This window comes from Leptidea sinapis, chromosome 1 (assembly GCF_905404315.1).
Source record: "Leptidea sinapis chromosome 1, ilLepSina1.1, whole genome shotgun sequence".
In the NCBI taxonomy this organism is placed as follows: Eukaryota; Metazoa; Arthropoda; class Insecta; order Lepidoptera; family Pieridae; genus Leptidea; species Leptidea sinapis.
Window position 1 is genome coordinate 2912684 of NC_066265.1, and position 18361 is coordinate 2931044.

At 34.9% G+C, this 18361-nt stretch overlaps 1 protein-coding gene across 1 annotated transcript in view; it reads left to right on the forward strand.

Moving 5' to 3' along the window:
- LOC126979398 (serine/arginine repetitive matrix protein 2) overlaps positions 1–9367 on the forward strand; it is a 55838-nt gene extending 46471 nt beyond the window's left edge. Inside the window, exons 4-8 of the mRNA XM_050828682.1 lie at positions 1322–6684; positions 6885–7051; positions 7347–7558; positions 8424–8614; positions 9134–9367. Coding sequence (XP_050684639.1) covers positions 1348–6684; positions 6885–7051; positions 7347–7558; positions 8424–8614; positions 9134–9367 — 6141 coding nt within the window. The 5' untranslated portion in view covers positions 1322–1347. The remainder of the gene's footprint in view (positions 1–1321; positions 6685–6884; positions 7052–7346; positions 7559–8423; positions 8615–9133) is intronic.
- Positions 9368–18361: the final 8994 nt, after the last annotated feature.

Below are 18361 nucleotides of genomic sequence, written 5' to 3' on the forward strand. Positions count from 1 at the left end.
TAAAATGGTAAATCAAACTAAATTTGTCAATGACTTATTTTCGTGAGTTTATTTCGTGTTCTTGTGAATTGTGTCAATTGTGAAGTGAACTCGGTTTACGTACGTCGCAGTATAATTTGAATCGTACGTCTGAACTCGCGCGCTAATCGTCTCATCCGAACAGGGCTTTATTAGACAGTTACACACAGTGCGGACGGTGAACCGGCGGGGCGAGGCCCGCTCAAGGGCAGCCGAAGGATAATGACCCCATCGATCATCAAATATAAAATTTGTATAATATTATATACACATATAAATAATACCTATCGACGTTAAAATTGATATATTGGAACTTATTGTTTGATTATTTACGACGTTGGGCGATCGGTACGACCACAACGACTTTGTTTCATCGAATCTGATTAAGGCATTTCTGGTTACATAAAATACACATTTTAAAACAAATCAACTTCAAAAAGTTCGTACACTTTTCTAAAAGGTTAGCAACGCTCCAGTAATACCTCTAATTCAAATATTTTTTATTCAAAATAGGATATGATAATATCACTTATTGTAAGTCAAAAACTACCGAACCTATTCGAAAAAGTATGCCTCAGACCTTTGTCTTTTTTACCCTTCTCTGTCTTTCATAAAAAATATGGCTACAATGTAATATCGCACAATAAACTTATTATTTAATAGCCTGCGGGCGGTCGCTCCATTCCCGATCAGTTTTATCATTAAGAAAGTCATTTATGTAATAGTAACCCTTACCACACAAACGTTTTTAACAATTGTTTTGAATATTTTCTGGGATCTTGTTGTAAAAGCATAAACATTGCCCCACATAAGAGCTTCTAACTCGACTTAGCCGATTAGTAGGCATTATAAGTTTACGTCTGTTCCTGGTGTTAACATTATAGTTATGACAGAAGGTAAGTCCTCGCATCAGGTGACCCGTACGTTCGTTTGTGCCCCTCTATAAAAAAAAACCTCGGGATAGCGAATCGACTTCAGTTTTCAATTTAAATTTCTCACGCACAGTATAAATAGGTTCGGTGACCTAACATGTGGTTAGGATGATGACATTCCATCAAAGTTAATATAAGATATAATGTAAAATTTAAAAAAAAATGATTAAAAAAATTAAGAAATTGTTATTGATTGAATAGATCAAATGAAAATAAAAGAGAACAGCGAGCTACCAGCCGAAAGTAATGTTTGTAACCTAGTAAATCTAATATTGTTACCATTTTGGTATACATTAAAGGAAACAAAATATCATAAAACAATAATCGTCCCTGCGGAATTTTTTATTAATTAAATTTTTTTTCAATTTCAGGTGTCAGAAATAAGGGAGCGCGTAGTATGGACAGATTCAATAATGTATTGGAAGGGACGCGCCAGTATTTTATGGGATTACCGAAAGCTCAAGAAGGTTCAGGACAGTCTATGTGGCCAGCTGGGACTCCGCCAGAAGAAGGCACTCCAGCAATGTCAGGAGCCCCGGCGCCGTCCTCGCGGCCCCCTTCAGCAGCCGCGGCCCCGCCTTCGACACCAACACCAACACCAACCCTGGGACCTCCACCCCGTCCGCCTTCGGAACCCATAGAACCTGAACCACACATTATACACAAAGCCACAGTGATGCGGGAGGCGGCTGAGAAACGTCGTGAACAACCTGAACCGGAAGATGAAGAGGAATCTACAGGAGCTCTCTCCCCGCCGTCTCATATCATTCGCAAACCAGCACCGCATACGTTACCTTCGCCAGCGGCGGCTCCAGCTGCGCCTTGCCCCTCTCCGGCGCGACCCCCGTCTAGTTCATCGCTTCCTCCGCAACAGCAATCACTCGATCCCATAGAGTCATCCCAATATAGACCACCAGTTCATCGAGTGCAAACGCCGACGGTGAGACCTTCAGAAAACTTCGCTCCGGTCCGTCCTCCAGATCCATATCCGGCTACAAGGCCCCCTGAGACTTATCAGCGATACCAGTATGAAAGTTCTATAGCAGACAGCAGTAGAAGCAACGGAGTACCTCTTTCTGCTTCACCACAACCAGGCTTACGTCAGAGCCCACAAACATATGCGCGGATGTCAACTATGACGCAGCATACTGTTCAACGATTGAACGATACAAATTCATTATCATCGGCTCAACGATATGCATTACAATCGCAACTACCGCCACATAATGATCGAGTCCCTCCGATTTACCATCCACAGGTCTTACCACCTTCCAAAAGAATAACATCAGGAAATATGTACACAACCCTGCATCAAAGACGCGAAACATCGTCATCGTCACCGAGAATGTCATCACATTTTGAAAGGCATCCTTCGTTACCTCAAAGAAAATACGATCCTCAGCAAACATACTCCGGATATCGGCCCAGTGTAAACATGCCACAACAAAATATTCCACATAAAAATCATCGTCTAGATCAACATCCACCGGTGCAACATAAGCATAGTATGGCAGAAACTATGAATCCTCATTATGTAGCAAGATCATCAGATCGGAATGCAATATCTGCACCATCGCATTCAAGTGAAACTGCTAGAATGGCAGCACGTTCTGAATATATTAGCAAAACCAGAGGTATAGATTCAAGAAATAACTATCCTTATCCAACTCCTTCTACGTCGTCTCTTAGATACTCCTCTAGTGCACCATCACCTGTGGTTCACAGCCAACACAATCCCGGAGTAAATTCAAGAATATCATATCGCACAGCAGTCGCCCCAAAATCAAATTATGTCTATCCTACTACAAATCAAATACAAACTTCTCCTTCTCGTTCTAGTATAAAACCGGGATACCCCAATCAACAGGCACGAATGACGGTATCAGTAACTTCAATAGTGAATCAAATGAATCAAACTAAACAAAAGCGTGAATCGCCACTAGATCTATCTGTAAAAACTGTGAAAAATCCAGCGGATTCTTCAACGACACAGGATGACACAATTGATTCAGTTTCGATTGAAAATAAAATGCTATATGCAGCACAACCTCGCGTGTCATCCAGTTCCAGACATTTAGTACCTGAACGCTATGTCTCATCACACAAAGTAGATTTTGCTCCGGACTTTGCACAATATGGAGACCAAAGCAATAACCGTGCTTACAATACTCCAAGTGAACAGTCTCACCCTCCTGCAAGATACAATGGAACTTATGGGATTGTACGCCAGGTGCCAGAAAATATTCCGGTTGAATCTCGACATCATGTTCATCTTGAACGTAGTCACTATACGAACTCAATAAACAGAAATGAATATGTTCCTCGAATAGACCTTACAAGATCTGTCAATAATGATCGTCCATTAGAAAATAGAATTATTGTTGATCGTAAATTTGAAGAACGCAAACGAGTAGCGGGGCCTATTGTAAGTAACATTCCAGAAAAGATTTTGAGGCGCGAGGCGTGGCCAGTTGACCACAGAATGGAAAGACTAAGTCAATCAGCTCGAGAGCAGCATGACCTAATGAGCCGTCCAGTATACGATTACACTAGTCATAAGAGATTCGAAGCACATCAAAGTGACCCAAAACGGAGCTCCTCCGTTCAACTGTACCAAGATGGTCATGTCCATATAAACCAAACTTATTCTAGGTGTATGTATCCAGTGGAGACTCCCAAAGAAACTAATTATCACGACAGGCAAAACACAAGTAACCGTCATATAATTCAAAAGATTCCAAACCGAGAGTCACATCCTCAGTATGTCGAACCTACTCCTACATTACATCATGCAGACAAAAACGTTTTAAGTATACTTAGAAATAGTTTAGAAACAAGACAGTTGGGACAAAACACAGATATTTCTAAACTTATAAAGACTATACCTGATCTTATTGTTATTGATGATGCTGATGACGAAATTACCGACTTAACTACGGAAAATGAAAAAGAGCTTTCCGTCAAAAACGAAATGAAACCTTATCAAAATAAAGTAATACATAACTTTGAAAACCAAATACAAATGCCGAAAGCAGTAGATTCTATTTCCCAAGATTCGGATTACCCAACGCTTGACACCATAGTAAGTAAATCTCCAGAAAGCGATGTCGCTTCAAGAATAAGGACTAAAGCCGAGCTTAAAGTCATGCCACCATCAGAAGATAATTCTGTAAAAATGGATAATAACTCATCAACTTCCAATAAAGATAGGATTCTTCCAAAATCACAGAAGCAACATCTATTCAATCAAATTCGTGAAGATATTTTAAGACTAGAAACGGTTATAAAAAGTGAAAATATTAATGATATCGCTGTATCAGACGTTAAATCAGAACCTATGAACCTTGAAGAAATTGAAAAGGATGCTATTCTTTCCATTAAAACAGAAAGCACATCAACAGAAAATCAGGCTGATGCTATTGAATTCGATACCAATCCTTGTGAAAGTGAAGACTTAGACATGGACTGGGCTAGTGCTTGTGACAGTTTTGTGGAACAACTGAAAACTGAAAATCACAAAAGAAAAGCTTCAGCAAGAAAAAGTGATACATTGCAAGGCGATGAGGAACCAGTTTGTATAAAGGAAAACAAAGATTTAATAAATGAAAATTTTAAAAGTGATGACCTACCAATTGTTACAATAAAACAAGAACCACTTGAAGAAGATGATCAACCATTACTTCAATTACCCCAGGAAATCGAGTCGGTAGTCAAGGAAGGTAATAATTTAGAGATCAAGGAAAACAACAAAAAAGATAAGAAGGTGGAAAAGCCGGTGAAGTCTAAACAACAGTCTAAAATCAAATTAAAAGTAAAACCTCACTCTACATCAACTGCCTCAGGAAGTAAGAAAGAAGAAGAAGTACCTATTAAAACTATTATTAAAGAAGAGGCTGAGTCGACTGATGATGATGAACCACTTATAAAAAGCAAACTTTTAAAGGAGAAGGAACGAAGTGACCTTATGAAATACCAATTGTTAAAAGATTTATCAGAAAAGTCTCCAATTGTTAAACTTGAGTGTTGTGATGTAAATACAAGAAAATCCGCAGAATCATTAAGTAAACAAAAAGGAAATAAACAATTGCGAGGTAAGCAGACTAGAATCTCAATAAAAAATAGAAATAAAGTATCGACAGAAACTATTAAGTATGAGAAAAACAAAGCTGATTTTAGTTCAGAGAGTGACAATGAATCTTTGAATGTCCCCAACAGGCTCAGATCCCGTAAAAGTCTTAAAATTGAGGAAAAATCTCCTTCAGTTCATAAAACTCCTACGAAATCTCCTTCATCAAAAAAGACAGATAGCAGTGCTAGCAATTGTTCAACACCGGTCCGAAAACCTGGATTTGGTGATGGCTCTGATTTTCACCCTGGATGGGAAGAAGAACTTTACAGATATAAACGTTCTTTGCGTATGCCTAGCAGACTTATAGCAATTCCGAGAGGCCGTTCAGGCGGACCATTTATGAAAGGTTCCAATAATCAGTTTACGCGTGGTTCAACATCACTTCCAGACCTGGATTCAGTGCCTCTTTCTCCTGCGCCATCATCCGCTCCATCAGCTGCTACTGATGATCTTTATAGACGAACAGAGAAAACTAGCGTAGACAGTGACATGGAGTCGAATTCCAGCTGTTCTGTTTTAAATAGGCTTCACTATGATTCGGAAGCATCTACATCTACTGTGTTTTCATCATCGAAGGTCAAAAAGAAAGCAAGCTCTATTGTTGATGTTCTCATTCAAAAGTGTGGGAAACGCGAAGAGTCCAAAAAACGATCAAAAGATAAAGATGATAAAACACCAAAAATTTTACCTAAATCTTCAAATGTTACTGAACTTTTACCCACCCCAAGCTTAGGGCTTATGAAAAATGGTAACAAAAGTAGTTTAAGTGGTAAAAAAGAAAAGGTCCTTGAGGATATATTTTACTTAGGCGCCTTTAGGAAAGCAACTGTTACTGCATTTAGAGACGCATTTATTAAAGATACTAACGGCTTAATAGGCGCCACCGAGGAGTTTGCACCATTAGTTCTTAAAAGTAGGACAAGAACAGAGAGTAGAGTATTGAAACAAAGGGCCACCATTAAAGAAGTATTTGGTGACGATCGACCAGCATCAGCACCACCAATATCTTGCAGAAATGACAGCGTTGAAGAAGAACAAATAGTAGAGGTTAAGAAAGAAAATGAGTCGAAGCCCAAAATAAAACCCAAAAATATAAAAGACAAGTTAAATAGGAGATCGAGTTCAATAAGGGACGGCTTAAGAAGTACAAAATCTCTTAAAAGGAACGACGCAAAGGGGCGCATGTTGCGTTTGAAAAAACGAAATAGTCTCATGAAATCACTTGCAGGAAAACGGATTAAAGAAATGAACAATAAAACAAAGAAAGATAAAAGTCACGATAAAAATCAACAAAACGATATCAGCGTAAAAGAAGAAAAAAATAATGAAAAAGAAGAAAGCAGTTCTATAATTCCAAGTGAAGTAAACACGAAAAGGCGGTTGAAACGTCTTTTTGGTAGAAGAAAGTTGAGTTCGGGGTTTGACTATATACGAAAAAAGAAAAAAGCTATAAAAAAAGAAGAAAATTGCAATAAAGTGCGTCGACCAGCTGCAAAGCCTAACCCAGAATCCGTCCATGACATCCAAAAAGAGTTAAAAGGCTGGTTTATCAATAAAAGCATTGGAGAAACTCATCTTCATCGAGCTGCGAGACTTGGGTTTACGGTAAGTAAATCGACTGATTAATCTTATTTTTTATTTTTTATGATCATTTGTTCATAGCGCTCGTGTATGATCAATTTTATATTCATCTCTAGATTTGAGTATAATTAATTAAGTACTTGAAACACGCAGAAAAAAAATGCTTAGAACATTCCAAAGTCTTTCAGAATTCTCGTAAATTTCAATATTGTCTTATATTTCAGGACTGCGTTGCGTACTGCTTAGAAAAATTAGAGGCAGACCCATCAGCGAAGGACAATGCTGGTTTTACTCCGTTACATGTGGCAGCCGCTAAGGGACATGTCAGAATTGCTCGACTGCTTTTGCAATACGGCGCTAATGTGTCAGCGGCAGCGCAGGGTGGAATTCGGTAAGAAAAGTTATAGTTTCAACTCACCCGATATCAAGTAAACATTTCTTGCAACACCCGAGAAACCACAGCGATGGCGAGCTTCAAAATGACGGGCGGCTGTTATGAACACTGACACGACGCGCGACTGAGACTTGGCCACTTTGCTCACTTTTGCACAGACTTTTCAGATGTAATGATTGTTTTGGCTTGGCTATAGTAATTCCCATAGAATGACTATATCACTTCATATTTAAAAATGACGTTTCGAGCTTCACGTATTTTTTATTTTTAACTAAATTATTTTCACTTTCAGCCCACTTCACGAAGCCAGCGAAAACTGCAACGTGGAGGTTATCAGGCTACTCTTGTCATATGGTGCCGATCCGCTCCTAGTAACTTATGCTGGTCAAACGCCCGAGGAGTTGGCTGAAGGTGTGGCCGCTACGTTACTTCGTTTGTACATATCTGATGTGCAGGGCCAAGCCGTGGAACCTTGGAGATTCCCACCCCCTTCTCAAATTATTGGTAAGATTTTATTTTCAAATTATCCTACCATGTTTCAAATGTTCAGTACTTCCGTAAAATATAAGCATTGCAAATTTTTCGCCCACATCAAATATTATGTCACATCAAATATTCTAGATATTTGCCACAATTAAGTTTATTAATTTGGTGTTTCCCTATTGTTTGTTTGTTTCCAATTACATATATATATCGAGAAAATTATTCGACAATTAAATAAATCAACCAATAGAAAAAGAAAGAAACGGAAACAAACACTAGCATGCAACAAAAATTAAACAAAGAAATACCACAACCACAAGTTTTCTAGTTGCCGCTTAATTGGGCGGGAGATGAATATAGGTACTTATCTCTGGTGGATTTATTTTTACTTCAAGGAAAGGCGAAGGTACACCTATATAGCCAACACAGGAAATGTGAAAATTACAGAATATACCTAGCTGCATCTTGGCAAATTATATTATTTAAACATGAATATAGAATGTACTACGTATTACATATTCTTTGGTATTACCTAATATTTCTATGAATCTACCATACCTAACCTAGATTTATTTGTCTGTGGCACCAATATACTGTCGTTCATCATCCCACCATCTGTATGTGTGGCATTCCTCCACAGTGCGGTTTTCATGGAACTTTCTTCCACGTACTACGAAGCTATGGAATGAGCTTCCTTGTGCGGTGTTTCCAGGATGATACGACATGGGTACCTTGTACCTCTAAGGCCGGCAACGCGCCTGTGTCATCCTCTAGTTAACACCAGGTGATCTGGACGCTCGTTTGCCCTCCTTTTCCATAAAATAATACTTTAACTTACTTCATACTTGGCATTGCTGTGTAATGCATCTGGTGTTGTTTATTTCAGACCGTGAAGAAATAGGATGTGATTCTCTGTCGTCTCCTCCTGCGAGCTCACCTCCACCGCCCCCTGATGCCACGATAGAGATACAGTGTACTGACGCTCCACTACCGCCCTTCTACAGTCTGCGGACTCCAGCCGGTCAACCCGCCGAGGGTTTGTGGTGCTTGCTGCAGGATATCACAAGTATATTGCAGGTTTGTATTTATCACATTTAATATAATAATCAAAATCATTCTCTTAAGCTTGAACGACGCGCCTTTAGAAATTGATTCCTATGTCAAGCAAAAGACAGGGTTTTTTTTATGAAACCCATTACAATGCAGTGCTGCTCAGGATTCTTGAAAAACCCAAAAATTCTGAGCGACACTAGCATTGCGCTCGTCACCTTGAGACATAAGATCTTAAGTCTTGTTTTCCTAGTAATTTCACTAGCTACGGCGCCCTTCAGACCGAAACACAGTAATGTTTACACATTACTGTTCCACGGGAGAAATAGGCGCCGTTGTGGTACCCATAATCTAGCCGGCTTCCTGTGCAAAGAAGCCCCCACAGGTAAAAGTGTCGTTGTCCATTAAAATAAATTAAAATCATGTGTACTTAATAAGTGAAAACTTTTTAGGGCGAAGTTATAAAATAATTATACGAAATACTACAAAAGTTTTCACTTCAAAAAGCAAGCAGGCTTTTATTAAATTATTATTATTCTATTTCAGATCAAGTCAAAAGAATCACTACTGAAGCAAATACATTGCGGGTCCGGATCACCCAAGGAACTGTTAAGGGAGATTCGCACGCAAGAATTCTTAGAAAGAGCACAATGTCATCAATTTCTATGCGCGGGAGAGAAAGTGAACGTCCGCGCATCGAAAGTAGCCCTGGTTCGCGTCACTGATAAGCTGCGGCAACTGTTGAAGATTGAGACTGTTCTTGTTATCGATGATATATGATATCCTGTGAACAAAGTTTCTCTCTGAAATGGAGAACATTTACGATAATTTTGCATCACTATAGCACTGATGTTATCAACAATTTTTGTTTTTGATAAATAATTCTGACATTGTTAATATAATATGATATCGGATAATGTGCTACTGGCTTAAGATATAACCAATACATGTAGAATATAGAAAGGCAGGTAATTCTGTGCAATATGCAGAAACGACATTATAATTTTATTATAGTCCAATACAAAACATGTCCAGAGGCTAAAAAGTCATAACCGGAACAATCATATTATATAAATATTTAAGTTTATAATTTAGGTGAAAATGTAATTAATATCTTGGATAAGGACTTACAGAGTTGTAAATATTGTAAATAGGCAAGTGTAAATAATGAATGTTGCTTTAATAAAACTGTAAGTAAATGTTATGGGTGCTATATTTTAATATTGGGGGTATGGTTACTGAATAGATAGCAAATAATTAGTTTACTTAGTAATTATCACTTATAGTTACCACAAACTAATGTAGTTATAAGATATAGTTAGAATGTGTGCAATAGTATACATGTGTAGATAATTTTGTATGTAATAATTGGGAAGACACCACAAACAGATTGTCATTTTGGTTTTTATGATCTAATACTGGTATGTCTACAGTCTGTACTGATAGTAATCACGTCTATCTAATAATATCTTTTGTATCAATATTTCCTTCTTCAGTTTCAAGATCTTGGGAATATTTAAGTTTGTTTTTTTTTAAATGATCTTGTAAGAGGAACTTCCAAGTTATTAGTTCTCTTTGACAATCTTTGTCATTTTGGTTTTTATGATCACTACTGGTATGTCTACAGTCTGTACTGATAGCTTGCTACACAGGATGTAACCAGACAATCTCGCAATACGGAAGGGTTTCGTTCTTCCCTATAACTGAATTAAAGATAGCTAATGGCACTTTTAGCAAGAAAGTAAACCTTCCTTAAAGGCCAGCAATGCTCCTGTGATTCCTCTGGTGTTGCAAAAGAATGTGGGCGGCGGTGATCACTTAACACCACGTGTGTACGGTTGTTTGTTCACCTTTTCCATAATAAAAAGAAAGTTCTGTAGTTGCTTATTTTTTTTAATGTTGTTGTAAACCATTTTTAGCCAGCATTGTATATCAAGCAACAGCATTGTAATGCAATGTTCATTACCTATGTAATAAGGGTCAACGTTATTAGTACAATGTTTCAGTGTTAAAGTGTTACCTTAAAAATAAAAATTATTATGAACTATGAATATTTAAGTATCTGGTACCTATTGAGATAGAGTTCTATGACACAGAGACAAAATGAAAACTATGAAACCATACCCTAACAGCCTTACAAATTAAAGTTATGATAATTATAATGACAATTCTGAAGGTTACCGAATCTCAAGCAGCCTTGTAAATAAACGTGGGAAACATCCGAATAAACCAATCATAAGCAAAATGTATTTTTGTAAACATTTTGCATAAAAGGCATAAAAAGCCATTTATTTTCTCAAAATAGATTCCTTTAGAATTATTTTTGATGTCATTTCTAATATACTAGATACTACTACCGCTTCGGAAACAAATGGCGCTCTGAGAGAGAAGAAGCGTTGCAAGAAACTCTCCCAGCATTCTTTTTCTTGCGCTCTTTTTAATAAAAATATACAATATTGTACTGTCATTGCTATTACTATAAAATAATCATAATCTAGTCCTAGGCTGTCCGATCACTTAGATATTCAACTGTGGAGTAATAGGATTTACTACAGAGACATTTTTAATAAAGCATTTAAATTTGTTTATAGATAATGCCTGAACAGTGGCTGGGACTTTATTATAAAAGTGTATACATTTACCCGTAAAGCTATTGTGTTTGTTCATATTCTTGGCTTATGAGGTATAACTTTAGACAAATTTAATTTGTAAGGCCGTAAAAGTTATGTATAACTACTGTTTTATGGTTAATATTCCCATTTATTTCATATTTGATACATCTCATCACACGAGATTATTATCTTGATATAAATAATACCATAGTATATTATTTCTTATAAGATTGATCAATTACAATGTATATAATATTGTTTTTTTTTTTGTTTATTGTTATGTTTGATATTATTTTCTGTCCAATCGATATTATGTACTTTTACTTCAATTATATTAAAGTTATTATTATTTATACAACCAATAGCAATTTAGATAAATTATCAATATGTCAATAGCATATCGGAGGTAATATTGTAAGTAAAAAAATATTTTTAAATTATTTTTTACATACAAACAAAATTGGAGTGTAATTATTTATTTATACAATTTTGTATGACATAAAGATAGGTAGGTACATCCCTACAAACCCTTAAATCATTTATACGTCTGATAGACTGACACAGCTGTGAAATCGTCGAAAAAAATTTGAGGTTGACGTAGCTTGTCACACACACTTAAGTAATAAACCTGGCCTGTTTTCATCGGTTGTCTAGCAGCAAGAGCCTCTATCTAGACACATAAATTATCTAAGAATAAACCATCTATTGCTGCCCTTTTATTTTTTATGAAGAAACAAATAAGTACATGATGAATCTGTGATGATATTCGGTAAGTGTGCGGGAATAAGAGAAATTTCATATGTAACTGGTGATTAATGTTTTATATTAAGTAATTTTTAAATAAACAATCATGTATACCCGGTCTCCTACTGAGAGAGTGAGTGAGAAAGGAGACCACTTTGCTGTTAGATTATATCTGTAGCTATATGTCTATTGTAAGTATTGTAATAGTTAATGACACAATATTACTTGTTAAATAAAGAACGCGAATGATGATGATAATATATAAAATTCATAACATTGTATTTTTCTATGTCCTTCCCCTATATAATATAGAAAATATTATGTCAAATTACTGCATTATGCATCTACGGGTATGTTCCGATATCCACTGCGACCACTGTACAGTGTGACGTTAATTTAATATACTGTGTAGCCGTTCCTTTATAGCAAGTTATATTGGTTACTATTTAAAACGGGACACAACCTCGTGTACTGTCAGCCGCATTTTATGACGCAGCATTGAAATGAGTGTATTAGTTTTCTAGTTCATTAAAAAAAACTGTTGTTGGAATACTGTCAAATTAAAAATATTATTGGGATTAAACTGTAGTTATTGTTTATAAAACGTTAGGCACTCGGTGGTTTTGACTGATTACTTGAACAAAGTACTGCGAGTACCTTACGTCGAAAACGCCGGTGCTCACAGTTGAATATGGCGGTGATTTATGACGCCATATATTTTCCTAGGGTACTGCGGCAGTATACTGGCAGTCCATAACGGAACATACACTACAAACCAGACTTACAATACACTGGAGTGATGACAAACAAAGCGTGCGAGAGAGACGAAAATGTCAAATGGAGATATCTACAGCAACATAGAAAAGGAAAGTGAATTGTTTTTTGTTACCGATTTTGACAAATCGTAAATAGTCAGCAGACATTAGCTCCTACATATTAAACGACTAGCACACATTGACAAATAAACGTCAAGTTAAGGTCAGTGGTCACGCATTATCGAGCTCAGGTTGTCTATAGGGTATTATAGTCTATGCTACAAATAGATGTTAATGACAAAAAAAAAACATTCAAAAATGTTTGGAATTTGATGCAGTTGCGATACATACATACCTATCAGGTGAATATTAATAATTGCGTGCTTTCATTTTCAAATTAATAAACTGTTGCGTTTAATCTTTTTATTTATTTATTCGATCCACCAGTGATAATTACATTAATTCAAGCAACAATACATTATTTAATCTAAAGTTAATTCTAAATGCATTATCGTTTAAGGTAGATACAGCATGCAATTATTATGAATCTTACAAATATTTACATCAAATGAAGTACTTATACATAATTTAAAAAACGTATTAACTTATTACCGAAAAAAAAATCACAGTGAAATAGTTAGGTAGTTCGCTAAATTGAAATCAGATAAATATATTTTGTTAATATTACAAATTATTTAATTTATCACTTAATAAAATTTTATTTCAGAATGTTTTGAGTGAGTCCTCGAAAGGATCCAAATGTTTGCCACTATCGTTTATTATTTTAGACATCCTGGAAATAATTTCTTACACCTATTTTCTAGAAGTGTGAAGGAAATCTCGTCCATAGAGGGGTTTTTATATTTTCTATATCTTGATCTTAATTTTTCTTTTCTTTGATTCTTCTAATCAGAATTTTGCTGAACCATGGGGGGTATTTAGTTTTATTTCTGTAGTATTTTCTTGGGACGATTGACGCGCTAAATTTAATAACTTTCATATACTTAAATTAATCACTTTTCTACCTCTCCATCTCAAAAAACCTTTTTGCTGCATTAAAACCTTTTGCTGGATTGTGGTGAGCAAAAATAGTTTTTGCTGTTTAAGAAAATTGCCATTGTATGAAAAGTTCAGCAAAGGCCTACTTGGTACTTCTTACCAATGTAAGTACCAATGGTTAGGTATAATATCGATATCGACATTTCAACACTTATTAGAATGGATACATCCCTGATTCCTACATACATCACCATGGAAAGGAATATTAGCGAAGTACTTAGATACCAGTTTTTAAGTTGGTATGATCTCTCATTGCACGTTTCATATTAAATTAAATTTAATTAAATAATTAATATGTTTAAGTACTTAGAATAATTACGCTCAGATGGTGAGTAGGCCCTAGCAAAATGAAGCCTTTAACGCTGTCAAGTTCCAGGACAAACAGCGCGCGAAATATAATTGAAAAAAGAGTGTGTGTACTGAGTTGTGAGTTGTGACGTATTATTAAGTGTTATTAGCATTAGTTGTTAACCTTTGTGGTTTTTTAGATGCTAATTTGACCTAGTTTTATATCGTTATCGTTTTGGCGTATGGAAAAATAAATCAAATTTTAACAAATAGTTAAGATTAAAGATACTATAAACACTCAGCATTTAAGGTAAACAAGTATAGAAATTTAATAAATTTTTTTACATATACATAAAATTTGTTAATATACCAGAAATAAAACAGAACGAAAAAAAAATATTTTTTAGATAATAATGTAATAATTTTTAATTATCGATGTAAAGAAATTATACATACCGACAATTAACTTCAAATCTATAAATGCACTCAAAATAGTTTATTCAAATCAGTTTTATCACTGATATTCAATATATATAGATATACTAATAAATTACTGGAACGAAGTTCCTTACGGCAAGCTTGGAGGAGATAGGGATTTTGCTGCGGGACCAAACTTAAAAAAATGTGATAGTAAAACCGTAAGAAAAAGTCCGTGGAATAAAACAGTTAAATGAGACGTGCGCAGGCACGACAGTCATATACACAAGCGAGTACTGTATAATACCTTTCTCTTTCTCCTTCTTTTTTCAGCAATAGAATTTAATGACGAAACTGATTAATAAGAATTACTTATAATAATAATAAACTTTTTTTGTAATTATTTCTACTTCTATGTAATTTTATGTTGTCAAACAAAAATAAAGAGACATATTTTGTTATTGGAACGAAGTTCCTTACGGCAGGCTTGGAGGGGATAGGGATTTTGCTGCGCGACCGAACTGAAAAAAATGTGATAGTAAAACCATAAGAAATAATCCGTTGAAAAAAGTGCGTGGAATAAAACCGTTAAATGAGACGTGCGCAGTCGCGACAGTCGCATACACAAACGAGTAGTGTATAATACCTAATTGAGCACGATTTTTTTGCAATTTATGTCGATTCTACATTAGCCGAAGGAACTTCGTTCATACCTGGTGTCCCACGACACCACATCATTTTTTAATTGATAATTTGGATTACGATTTTTTTTATTTTACGTAATTTATTATTTCCTAAAATACTGAATTTCCTAAATACTTTCCTGTACTTAAATAAAAAGTAATCTGCAAAATTTAAGAGAAAAATCAAGAAAACCTACATAAAATTGAACACGATTTTTTTTTACAAATTGTGTCGATTCTACATTAGCCGAAGGAACTTCGTTCCTACCTGGTGTGCCACGACACCACATCTTTTTTTAGTAAATACTATCACCGTCGTATATGAAATTGATTTAATAAAAACACTAAAAAAAAATATTTATTTATTCACACTGCTTAATTGTACTGTTACGAAACACGTGTTCTAAATATAAAAATACTAGAATATACAACTTGAACATAGTTATCGATTTTCATGCCACCTAGAACTAACTTCACGATGTAGAATTCAGGTGTCGGTGTGCGCGCGCATCGTAAAAATTCACTCTCATCATTTTTCTCCATCGCGCCAAAAGAAGTATAACTTCAAAAATGACTTACTGTGCAGTGAAAGGGTGTCACAACGCGTCTCATAATAAAAATAACGATAAGAAAATCACATTTCATACCTAAATACTATTTCGAAACTTATAATTTAAGCTTATACATTCGTTGAAACAGCAAAATCTTTTGTAAACAAAATAGACGCCATTAAAAAAATATTATGTTGCAGCTATGAAAGTACTATTTACACAGAGTTCCTCTGTTGGAATATTCAAATATCAAAAGAGAGCTTGTTGATAAAATACTTACCTACACGTGCCTGCACTTCATTGAAGCAATAGGGTTGTTAGGTTATTTTTCTAACCGACTTTAAAAAAGGAGGAGGTTCTCAATTCGACTGTATTTTTGGAACGAAGTTCCTTAGGAGTCGTTGCGGAGCGTAAAAAATAAAAAGCGTAAGATTTTTGAAGTTATACTTCTTTAGGCGCGTTATGAAAACTTTATGATAGTGAAATTTTAAGATGTGCGCGCATCACTAACGCAAAAGTAACAATTAGAAGTTGGTTCCTAAAATTTTCTGACGTTTGCGTCATTAATTTTTTTTTGGTTTCTTTGTCCATTATTAGGACAGACAAAGGGTTCAAGCCCATACAGCCGTATCCATTATTTAATAGTTAATAATTGTCAAGGCCATCTTTGCAAGTTTTTTGAAGTTATACTTCTTTTGGCACCTTATGAAAAAATGATGAGACTGAAGTTTTAAGGTGCACGTGCATCACTGTAGCACAAAAGTAACAGGGTGAAGTTGGTTCCTAAAATTTTCTGACGTTTGCGACATTCGTTATTTTTTTTTGGTTTCTTCGTCACTTATCAGAACAGACAAAGGGTTCAACCCCATACAGGCGTATTCATTATTTAATAATTAATTGTGAAAGCCATCTTTGAGATGATCAAGATTTTTACACTATTGTTCTTTCTACAAACGTAGAATAGCAGGATAAATAATTAGTTTTACGGATTTTTGCTTTGTTACGCCAGAGAAGTAGAACTTCTTGCGTGCATAAAATTATTAAAGTCGGGCATTCCATTTAAAAGATATAAACGAATTTAAATAAGGCAATCTAAGCAAAATAATGTAATAATAACTAAGTGAAAGTAAAACTATTATACTAACAAAAAAAAAATTTTTGTCCGACTCAGTAGATTTTCTACTAGGTACCACGAGATCGGTATCTAAGCGAATGAAACCGCTGGCATTGCTAGTACATAATACACTTAATTTCAATTATTATTACAGCAGTCTTGCCTCCTACGTATGTTAGTACTATTTAGTGGTGGGTGCTAAAAGTTATAACAATTAACATTAACTGTTAACCAGAAAATACCATTAACACTGTTATTTATAAATACTCTAAAATACTATATTTAACTTCATAGTTAATTTTTTAAGTCAGGACTCGGGTACCTAATTATTAATTAATGATCTGTGATCAGTGCCATCTATCGAAAACCGATATGTCGTATTATACTCGATAGATTCAATCACTGTTCTAGATGACGTATAATCTAAGACTATTTATTTTAAAAGTGAACATAGATGGGTAGACTATGTTTCAACGCCATCTAAAAAAGTTTAGCATACTAATTTACCATTAGCACAACTTTTATTATTGCAAAATAAACTAATTTTCATAAGTGACGCTAGGTGGCCGACAGAGAAATACGATGCAAATTGTTGCCTTATTTATAATACCATAAAGTCTATGTTTATTTAAATGAAAAAAATTAGCATTTATGTTATTAAACCTGAGAAATATTGATCAAATTTGCTATTTATGACTTAAGCAGTAGCTATCATTTTCACTTGCACGATAAATTAGCATTTAATTTTCCAAGTCTTCAATGAATTAGGTATAACATATAGGTACATTAATAATTTGAAATTATAACGAATGTTTTTTTCTCTGTTCAACTTCAGTGTTACTCAATTAGTCATAATTTTGTATAGCGGGGCCGTGTCGAACATTATTGTTTCGGAAATATTTTTGATTTTTAGTTTCATTTCGGTAATTAAATTAATTCTCTATTTTTTCTAATACCAAAGTAGTTGATTAGTATTAGTTATTTATGTTCAGTGTACAAAAACTTTAAAATATTAAAATAACTCTAAATATAATATTTAGGTCTAGGTTTAGTGTAAGAAAAACTTATTTATTATTATGGTGGAACGACGACGTACTGCTGCTATATGGATATTTTGTGAGGAGTGAGAACAAAAGTGCTGTTTGCAACTTGTGCAGCAAGAGTTTTTCATTCAATCTATCAGTCCTAAGCCTGTTTAAGTATGAAGGAAAATTCATTGATTGATGTGACATATTTAAATTTAACACGTCGTACCTAGTTTAGTGACCTGTCTAACACCCAGTAACTAACTGATTCATAAATACCAAAAAAATGCAGATTGTTTAATATTCTAATTAATAGTAAATAACTGCTAATAATGTTAAATTAACAAATGGTGAAATTTAACTAAGCAGGAAAACATAACGCTGTATAGTTACTTGGGAATTGTAATTTTTAACAGTGTTATAATAATTAGCGTTTTGCGTATAATGTTATTTTTTTTCGTATAAGCATTTTAACAAGTTAAGCAATATTAACGATTAACCCCACCTCTAGTAATATTATTAAGAA